We start from the raw sequence: 11,141 nt of genomic DNA, 5'->3' as shown, positions 1-11,141 counted from the left end.
GAAAGGAAAATTATGTGGATATATTGAAGCAACATCTCAAGACATCAGTCAGGAAGTTAAGCTTGGTCGCAAATGGGTCTTCCAAATGGACAATGAACCCAAGCATACTTCCAAAGTTGTGGCAAAATGGCTTAAGGACAACAAAGTCAAGGTATTGGAGTGGCCATCACAAAGCCCTGACCTCAACCCAATAGAAAATTTGTGGTCAGAACTGAAAAACATGTGCGAGCAAGGAGACCTACAAACCTGACTCAGTTACACCAGCTCTGTCAGGAGGAATGGGCCAAAATTCACCCAATTTATCATGGGACGCTTATGGAAGGCTACCCAAAATGTTTGACCCAAGTTAAACATTTTAAAGGCAATGCCACCAAATACTAATAGAGTGTATGTAAACGTCTGACCCACTGGGAATGTGATGAAAGAAACAAAATCTGAAATATATCATTCTCTCTATTATTATTCTGACATTTCACATTCTTAAACTAAAGTGGTGATCCTAACTGACCCTAAAACAGGGAATTTTTACATACATTAAATGTCAGGAATTGTGAAAAACTGAGTTTAAATGTATTTGGCTACGGTGCATGTAAACTTCCAACTTCAAATGTATTTAGAGTATCTTACCTGGATATAGTCACATCCGGTTTCCCCTCAGAGGGAATGCCTCCGACAAAGACATATGGGCATGGTGTTTGGGTCTCCGGCAAGCCCTCTGGCCGTGGTAGCGGCAGCTGGCCTGAAATGAGTTAGGAGCCGAACTTGCTTTGCGAGAAGATTCCCTCATCTCCCTCAAGACCATATCGGGAGGGAGGGAGATGGTGAAGCTGTACCTTGCATCGCAGACAGCCATCAGGACCATTGCGAAAAAGCCCTTGTAGTTTTAGTACTTGCTGCCCGAGTTTGCCAGAGCTCGGATCCAAAAATGTTTTCCATTGGCACCTCCTGCACGAAACTGAGAATTCCAACGATCCACAAAATCTCTGCAGATTTCTGCTCATTTTGCAGCAATTGCAATTCAAAAAATGGCATGTTTACTTCTACTTCTGTGGATAAAAAGTAGTGTCGTAAAGTGTATGACACCAGACTAGGCTGACATGTAGCTAGTTAGTATTTGTAAACAGGCAGAACACCGGATCAGAAGTTTTAAGCCAACCTGGCTCAGATCGTGCATGATCAACACGATAGTATTCAGAAGGTGTAGTAAGCAGCGCGGAAACAGCTAATGAAGAGGGGACCTCACCTGAGGATGAGCTAGGAGCAGCACAACTGCTATTTGCAGGTAGAAGTGTGACAACCAATCTCCCTTACTGTGTATATACTGCAGTGCTGACCCACTCTCTCCATTCTGTGGATCATCTTACACACTTAACTTCTTGCTTTCTTGTATTCTATGATGTCTATTTACACTGTACAGCCCTGATTTATTGAAGGCTTACATCTGATTTGTAGTTAACCCAAATCCATCAACCATTTCACACTTAGTTGGTGTGTATCACTATCGGGCTAGGAAGGTTCACAGTTTTGACACAGAAAAGACCAAGCAATGTTGATTGATAGCTGGTTAAATGTTATGTTTAATATTTAGAATAACACATGGGTAATTACAAAATATGTGCAAAGAAAAAGGTTCATGATATTAAAATGTTTAACACTGAATACATAATAAGTATCAGAAATATTGATTGAATAGGTTATATCTATACATATAATATCTACATCTAAGGTATGTAATCTTTATGTTCATGAGACTCAGAGTATCACCCTGTTGTGCCAGGCCCGATCTCACTCCATTGGTGGTAGTGTGTTACAATGACATCCACTGAAAATATGAACATTTTCAATTAAATCTATCCTGAATATATAACCAGAGCACAGTTGAATTGGAATGTGAGGCTGTATAGGGAACACAACTGAACACACACATGCTACTGTGTATACCAGGGGAAGGCAATCAGATTCAGCCGCTGCTGATTTTTGTCTGAGAGGGTGATCTGCGGGCCGTAACATAATTAGGATAATTTGTACACTGCAAATTAGGCCCCCAAAAAATAATTATTTGAAAATAACAGTCACTGATTACATTGATCACATATCACATGTTTTAATTCGTGGGAATACTTGGGAACAGATTTCCTAAGTTAAACACATTTTTTTCCTAAATTCCTGGTGATTTTACAGTCTTCTTTTATTACCAAAAAATAAATTAAATAAAAATCCACTAAAAACTTTGCGGGGGCCCAATAAAATCACTCGCGTGCTGATTTTGGCCCGCCAGGGAGCCTGTTGCTGACCCCTGCGGTATACAGTGCCATTCATGGATTTGAGGACACAGAGTAACTGGCTCCGTACCTGTGACCTAACTGTGGTATGAAAAGTATTTGGATAGTTGCAGAGGGAAAACACTTCTTTTCCTGTTTAAGTGTCCATCAGCGAAACTTTACTTACTTTAACACAGTGATGTTCCCTCAGCCTCTTTTCACACATTGCAGTTGCACTGTTTATAAATTGCATAAGATGATCATACAACCATAAATTACACCCTTTCACTATTGCTCTACAGTTCATTGCACCCTTCACCTCCACCTCCCCCTTCCCTCCTCCCAGTCCCTCCTCCCATCTTTCCTTCACTCTTTAATCTCCTCTATCGTTGACTCCTTTTTGAAGGGCGTGTGGACAAGTTTCTCGGGCTTATATTCCATGAAGAAGTCGTTGCAGGCCACCGTCAGGGCTCCCATGAGGATGATGAACTCTGTGAAGTCCACCTCACCGTCACTGTTGGCGTCCAGGTCATTCATCACCTTCTCAACCCCTTCTCCATCCCGGGCATTCTGGATGAGAAGAGGGAGAGGAAGAGGGACAGGGACAGGGGGAGAGGGAGGGAGAGGGGTTGAAGAATTGTGTGTATTCTTGTCAGTACATGTATTTTCTTTGCCTGTGAGTGAGTGTTTGTGTATGTTTGCGTGTCTGTGTGTGTCTCGGCTTGTACACTCCTCTTACCCCTAGGTAACTCCCCAGCTCCTCTGTTAACAGCTCTCTCAGCTCTCCACGGCTCAGAGTGTACTTGTCCCCCTCCTTCCCCGAGTACTTGTGGAAGGTTTTGATCAGCATCTGCATTGCGTTCTCCAGGTTGGAAGAGGGTTCTTTGGACATACTGGAGGGAAGGGCAGAGGTCAGAAACTATGACAGGATGCACGCTCCATCCAAACCGCATGTGCGTTCACATGATGGACATGGGTGTGAAGCATCCACCAAGACAGAGTGAAATATACACGCTGGATGGAAGAAGGTCAGCAAACTAGAGAAAGAGGTGACCTAATTCTAAGCCTAGGCTACTATATTGGGAGGTTAAATTGCAGGCTACAAATGAGCTATTCCTTCTCGACATACTGTGGCCACTGGACAGTGTTTTGTAACCTTACTTGGTTTGACGTGAAAGATGTGATGGATGAAAGATGAAGAGACAGCTTTTTAAAAGCAACAGTCTTACACACATTGTGTCCGGCATCTTGGAATCTTCTTGAGTTGGTTTCGTTGGAGAGACTGTGCACACACAGACACAGATAGGTCATTTAATCTCTCTCAGTTGACAGACTTGTAAGCAGCTTGTTAAGTAAAGAAAATGTCACTGAGGTAACTTCAGATGGAGGTTTCAGGGTTTCACAATCATATCAATCATGTGGCAGAAGGAAACCACAAGTGAAACACAAAACTGTCAAAATGCAGATAAACCACCTGGCAATCAGGAACTCAGGCCAGGTGATCTGGTAACCCGAGGCACACACACACGCACAACAATCTGTCTCTAGTCATTCCAAACTCTGAAAAATATTCCTTTGCAGATGTTGACTGTGTGATCAATAATACAGAACTGCTCAATATAATTTTAATGTGAGATGGACTAAATAATCTACTAAGGAATTCAATTTAATCAAATAACTGCAGAATAGATTTTAAAAAGTCTGGTTATAAAATGTTTCTGTCATAGGGCTCATCTGTCTCATTAACAGACGTTACACAATGGGTGGGTCTAATCCCGAATGCTGATTGGTTTAAAGGGCATTCCAGCGGGTGCCTATTCTACAAGTTACCACCGGCTAAATCTATGATGTTAAAATGTCTATATGTTCCATCTGACTGTGCAATCCACTATCTCATCAGCCCAGCCAGGCAATTTATAACCTTGATCTCCACTATAAAAAGTTTCTAGACATCATCTCACATTTCTTTTAGAATAACATCTAGTTTATTCTAAAAGCGTAGATTTGCATAAACCTTGCCTTCTGTCTCTCCGACATTTGCAACATTGTTGCAATATTCAAATTCGATCTCCAGCTGTCCCCTAGTAATGAACGTGTGAGGGTCGGGGGTTGGGTTGAGACAGACAGACAGGCATGCAGCTGTTCTCAGCCAGTCTAAATCATGAATCAGCTGGTATCATTTTTATGGATATATATACAAAGAAATGCCAATTGAAAAAATGTCAAATGAAATGAAGTGCAGCTAGTTTGCAGTCTTTCCAGATTCAGATTCAGATTCAGATTCAGATTCTATGCCAGGCGAAATCGCGCCTCATTAGCTCATTGTGTACGGATGCATCCAAATAAAAGTCACTGGAAAACAGCTTAAACAAATGCAAATGCAGCTACTGTTATTCTTTTTGACGTTTGACGTGACTGTAAGTTAGCCATAGTTGGCTAGCTAGCAAGCAAGGGATAAGAACGTTGCCAGCCAGTATAGCAATGGAACATTTAGAACGAACGACTGGGTCACGTCTCTGTCAACAGAACTAATAGAACAAACGACCAGCCGGCTTGGGTAGCAACCCCAGATTTGGGTCGGGACTATATCTTGTGGAAGGATGACATAGTGTGAATAAATTCATCCAAATAACGTTTTTAATGAAAATATGTCAATCATTATTTGAATATGTTGGTAACTCGTTGTATAAAAGTGATAATGCCCTTGAAGCTGGTGTTTGGACAATATATTGGCATGGCATTATCACTTAAGATGATCACTCTTAAAATTACAATTGTTCATGAATGAAACAATGAAATTGAGTCCATGTCAATGTCCATGTCAAACAGGTTAAATCACATCAGAAGTCCATTTTTTGTTTTGATCTCGAGAGGAAAAAAAACTATCTGGCACTTTAATTGAGTGTCAAGCAAGTGATTGAGTGTCTAGCAAATGAGGAATGTGCCATCTAATGTGCCAGTCTAGTGATGGTTCTGTACTGCTGCTGCTCATTTCATGGCAAAGTTTGCAAATAATAGATACAAATGATATACTTCCTCCTGATATACTTCTGTAAGGTAAGCCTACTTTGCAGTTAACATTTAATAGAGAAGGTTTTGGGGAAAGTATTTATGTCAACCCACAAGATGGTTATCACATCAACTGGCTACACACGGAGTAATAGACAAACGTGCGCACCACACAGACAGACAGGGACAATATTGCTGGAAATTAATTGCCAGATATTGTGTTTGGTGTAGCTTTTTAAGCCAATAGTGGCTAACCAGGGGTGGAATAATGTCAATGTTGCTTTGATTAGATAGTAGCCTGGAGCTTGCGGTGTCTGATACTTGTGTGAGTTGTTTATGACAGTTTGGGTGGAACGTGAAAATTGCATGTACTTTCAGAATTGTTTGGCGATCAACTCATAGGTGGCCTGCGAGATACTGGTAGCTTGCGATCGACCTGTTGGAGACCTCTGTCCTAAGATAACATATGGAATTGTTTTAAGATGGTTACACCATGGATCATTTAGCTATTTGATTTTGAATTCTGGGTGGTATAAAAACATTTTTAACAAATGATTTGAAAAATATAGAAAATATTGTCCTTTAGTAGTATATAGTAGTATAGCCCATAGAAACACATTGAATAACACGTTCATAAATGGCAAAACAGTCAAACAAATATCATAAGGAATAAGGTTTTGAGGTGTCTGTCCTATTAACTAGGAGATGGAGGTAAGCTTTTGTTTTTTGGAAACATATTTAACTTCTTTTTGTTGTTGGCACAAAACTACCTCCATACTGCCTTCCATTTTTTAAACCAGTATGGAGTTACTTTTAGACCAGTCCCATGACACTCGTAGAGCAAAACGGAGAACACCATCGTGTTTGTGAGAGTCTTAACTTTCCATAGAGTGGTATTAGTTTGTTGGCCAAACCGTTTCGGACTCTACAGACGTTTTGAGAAGACCGATTTTCGGGAAGTCTGATGGTCTAAACACCACAGGTGAAGAAGGCTGACAAAGACGGATGTGATAGATTGAGACGCAGCCCATGCAAAAAAACTGATGGATTTCGATGGGGATTTTTGTATTATATTACATAGATTGTCTTAAAATTAAGATATTTCATATATTAGCATTGATGGAACAAGTTAACTGACTTTCTGAGCATTATATAGAAAAAAACATTTTCTTCACAGGTTTTGGTCTGTCCAACTTGAACGTTTTAAACCTCCTTTACAACAGGCAAACCAATTGTAGTTTGAGGTGATGGGCTCAAATTATCGGCCCATAAGTTTTATTGCTCTGGATACCAAAGGTGCTCGCCTGGGTATCTCACTGTGAAAAAGTGTTTCACTATTCGCAATAAGGCACATATATAAAAACATGGGTAAAGCTGATCCCAGAAAACAGTTATCAGTTACAGAGAAGAAATAAGGAGAAGGGCACAACTTTCCTCTAAACTGTCAATCTTACCTTAGTGCTGATGGAGGGCCTCCTTTGTCTTTGGTGAAGAGGGAGGGAGAGAGAGAGATGAGAGAGAGAGAGCCAAGGAAAGATGGATGAGAAAGATGAGGAGAGAGTGGACAGCGGCTTAAATATCACCTGTCCCCTCGTCCTTCTTCTTCCCTTCTCCCACCTACCCACCTACGTACCACCATAGCTGCTTCTATTTCTCTCTCACTCTTTCCTCTCCCCCCTCCCTTCCCTCCCTTTCTTCTCAGGTGCTCACACATACAGACAGAGTGCTTGACCTCAGCACGCAACAGTAGCATCAGGACAGATCAGACAACAGGCTTGCGTCAAAGTATTTTATTTTATTATGGGCTGTTACACAGTGGTTAACATACTGTAAATACTATTAGCATAGTTTAGCGAAAATGATACAGCATTGGTTGTGAAAGTGTAAGATTGGCATAGTGGTTAATTTATTATGGCTTTTGGTGAGCATGGCAGTGGCTCTGTGATAGAGCTTGTGTGCAACAGCATGTCATGTGGTGGGTGGTCTACCTGTAAACACTACGCATGTCTATTTAGTACAGTATACCACTGGAAAAGAGACCTGGAAACGGAAAAGAAAATGTGCATCTGTGTATCCTGTACGAATCAGATTTGGGGTCAATTTGATGTTAATAAGCCAATTCACAAAATTGCTGTTTATTTTTGGTGAGGATTTTTCAATTAATCTACTGAATTGGCTGAGTTGGAATGGAACCCAACCCTGGTACATAGCAGAGTTCTTAAAATACACTGGGGTAGAGCACAGTGTGATAGGTCACATTGTCTATCAAGCTATAGTGTCAGCCTACCTGCATTTAGGTATAGAGTGTCATAGTTTCATCATCCTTGAGTGGACACAATTCTAACACAGGTGTACATAGTGTCGATGTTTAGACTGTGGGGAACTGCAGGAGGGTACACAGCTAGCTCTTGCATACAGTACACTGTGCTAGTGGATGAGGCCTATGTATATTCTGTAGCATTAGCAGGAAATGTTAGCATGTTGCTAACTGCTAGTGAGTGGCATGGTTTTTCACATAGTCGAGATAGGAAAGTAATGTCGTTGTGCATTACTGTTGTGCATTACTGTAAAATACACTGGTTTCCTCAGAAAATAATATTACAGTACAAAATATGCTCTTTAACTAGGTTAAGTTGAAGAAAAAAAGCATGCTCGGATGTGTAAAGAATGCCAGATGAGCATTTGCTTTCCTTAGTTTAAATGAATCATGCAAGCAATGCAGCATAGCAAGAGAAGAGCAAGAGTGTAGTAAAATGCTTGGATAAGTAAAGGGAAGACTTTTTACAAGTGTCAAGGTGCGACATTTTGATTTACATGTAATTCTTATTAGTAGATTGGACATCCTCTGTATTTCACTGAAGGGTTTGAAGCTCAACCTGTCATAATTAAAAAGCATTTATACTGTATATCTCCATGTCTCGGTCGTTGGTCCAATGTGGTTTCATGCGTGATGCAACATGAGATTTTTCCCATGATTGCATTATTAATGAAGGAACCATTTAAAAAAACATTAAACTACAATTAACGAATTGTCTGTATCTATCCGAGAAATATTTAAGTGTGTTGGGCTGTACAGTACAACCCCTGCATTCCATTAAAGTAACTGTACAGGGTCTCCAGATTTCTGTTAAATATGACCTATAATTAATTACAATATGAATGAAACTTAGTCAGGCAGATTTAGTCAGGCAGATGAAGCTGATTGGCCAGCTCAGCAATTAAGCCAACTTGACATCACGTTAAATTAGGAAATGTATGGCCTCTAATACTTTGGCCTCTAATACTAATTTATGCTTTGGCCACAAAACGAATATAGGACGAGTCAACAACATTATTTGGGTATGAGTTAACAGAATATGAGCTTTTAAAAGTGAGATTTCACTGGAGAGTCATTTTAAGGCTTCCAAAACGTGTTAGTGGTCCAATTCAGGACATACTGTACCTACTCTTTCAATGGTTTTCTTTATTTTTACTATTTTCTACATTGTAGAATAATAGTGAAGACATCAAAAATATGAAATAACACCAAAAAAGTGTTAAACAAATCTAAATATATTTGATTTTATATTCTTCAAAGTACTTGGAATGCTTTTCCAACAGTCTTTACCTGGAATGCTTTTCCAACAGTCTTGAAAGAGTTCCCACATATGCTCATATACTCTGTCCAACTCATCCCAAACGGTCTCAATTGGGTTGAGGTCAGATGATTTGTGGAGGCCAGGTCATCTGATGCAGTACTCCATCACTCTCCCTCCTGGTCAAATAGCCCTTACACAGTCTGGAGGTGTGTTCGGTCATTATCCTGTTAAAAAACAAATGATAGTCCCACTAAGCGCAAACCAGATGGGATAGCGTATCGCTGCAGAATGCTGTGGTAGCCATGCTGGTTAAGTGTGACTTGAATTCTAAATAAATCACTGACAGTGTCACCAACAAAGCACCCCCACACCATCACACCTCCTCCTCCATGCTTCATGGGGGGAACCACACATGTGGAAATAATCTGTTCACCTACTCTGCGTCTCACAAAGACACAGCGGTTGAAACCAAAAATCTCAAATTTGGACTCATTACACCAAAGGACAGATTTCCACTGGTCTATTGTCCATTGCTCAAGTTTCTTGGCCCAAGCAAGTCTCTTCGTATTATTGATGTCCTTTAGTAGTGGTTTCTTTGCAGTAATTCGACATCTGAATAGTTGATGTTGAGATGTATCTGTTACTTGAACTCTGTGAAGCATTTATTTGGGCTGCAAATTCTGAGGCTGGTAACTCTAATGAACTTATCCTCTGCAGCAGAGGTAACTCTGGGTCTTCCTTTCCTGTGGCAGTCCTCATGAGAGCCAGTTTCATCATAGCGCTTGATGGTTTTCAGACTGCACTTGAAGAAACTTGTCACAACAAAACTGATTGGCTCAAACGCATTAAGAAGGACATCAATTGCACAAATTAACTTTTAACAAGGCACACCTGTTAATTGAAATGCATTCCAGGTGACTACCTCATGAAGCTGGTTGAGAGAATGCCAAGAGTGTGCAAAGCTGTCAAGGCAAAGGGTGGCTACTTTGAAGAATGTCAAATATGAAATATATTTTGATTTGTTTAACACTTTTTTGTTTACTACATGAATCCATATGTGTTATTTCATAGTTTTGATGTCTTCACCGTTATTCTACAATGTATAAAAACCCTTGAATGAGTAGGTGTCCAAACTTTTGACTGGTACTATACTTGCTAAAAATAGTATAATATACTCTCTGTAACACTACTGGTTTAAGGATTATATCAGTTTACAGACCTCGATTAAAATACTATTTGAAATAAATTGCCAAGGTTGCCTGGTGTAATGGACCGATAGAATAGTCCAAAAACGTCAAACCCCGCCCACCTGGCACTCCAGGCGGGCTAAAGCAAACACTCCCAGCATTTAAAAGATTTAAAATAGTATTTGAAGTCTGGCAAATTCGTTGCAACTCAGGAAATTCAGATGAGTTACAGATAGCTATCAGTAATCAAGTAACTCTTGTGTTGGTTTTGTCCAAGGGTGTGCCCACTATGGTTAAGTCAATGGTTTTAAGCACTAGGATGTAATTTCAGGTCAAACAGGGTCTCTCAACACAGAGAACAGGGGTGTGACCAGGTAACCCAGCAAACCTGATGGTAACAGAACTAGGAGGAAAACAACAACAAAAATACACTTGAAAAAAGGGTTTCAAAAGGGTTCTTCAGCTGTCCCCATAGGATAATCCTTTTCGGTTCCAGATCAAAACCATTTTGGCTCTCTGTGGAAAGGGTTCTACATGTAACCAAAAAATAGTTCTTCAAAGGTTCTCATGTGGGGACAGCGGAAGAACGCTTTTCGTTTCTAGATAGGAACTTTTTTTCTAAGAGTGTAGAAACAATACAAACACATTACCTATACAAGGGTCAAGTTTCTGTTGTGACTTTTCACATCAGGTGTAACGTTTCAGGCTATAAGAGACACTTTTCTTCAAGTTTGGGTGTCTGTTTCGTTTTCCTTTCCTCTTGGTTCTGGTGGATTGGGTTGCATGGAGAAACGGCTCACGACCCATATCAAGGGCCCCTAGTGGCCTCCCCGGGTCAGCGGCCTGCTGCTTAAGGGCTATTTTGGGCTCCCTTGGGGCTGCAAGGATCCTGGCAAGGGTTCTGGTGTTGATTCCATCCTGGGCCCTCAATTATTTACTAGAAGGCCAATATTAGGACACACCACACCTGATCTTCCATGGCTATTGGCTAGCTAGTTGTGGAGAGGAGTCCATAAACTCCAGATGCTGCCCTGCCTGGATTTTCCAGGAAATTAGATTGACGAAACAAAGACAGAGACAGAGAGAGACTAGTCTGAACTAAGAAC

The 11,141-nt window shown here is 40.6% G+C and overlaps 1 protein-coding gene across 1 annotated transcript; it reads right to left on the bottom strand.

Moving 5' to 3' along the window:
- Positions 1-1,603: 1,603 nt before the first annotated feature.
- LOC112229297 (protein S100-A1-like) lies at positions 1,604-6,854 on the bottom strand. The gene is made up of 4 exons (XM_024395129.1): positions 6,725-6,854; positions 3,495-3,543; positions 3,001-3,154; positions 1,604-2,831 (listed from the first exon to the last, which is right to left on the bottom strand). The coding sequence occupies exons 2-4, from the start codon at positions 3,506-3,508 to the stop codon at positions 2,628-2,630; spliced, it is 372 nt and encodes a 123-aa protein (XP_024250897.1). The 5' UTR covers positions 3,509-3,543; positions 6,725-6,854; the 3' UTR covers positions 1,604-2,627.
- Between the last annotated feature and the right edge of the window lie 4,287 nt (positions 6,855-11,141).

Source organism: Oncorhynchus tshawytscha, linkage group LG31 (genome assembly GCF_018296145.1).
Source record: "Oncorhynchus tshawytscha isolate Ot180627B linkage group LG31, Otsh_v2.0, whole genome shotgun sequence".
Classification (NCBI taxonomy): domain Eukaryota; kingdom Metazoa; phylum Chordata; class Actinopteri; order Salmoniformes; family Salmonidae; genus Oncorhynchus; species Oncorhynchus tshawytscha.
This window is presented reverse-complemented; position numbering and strand designations above follow the sequence as displayed.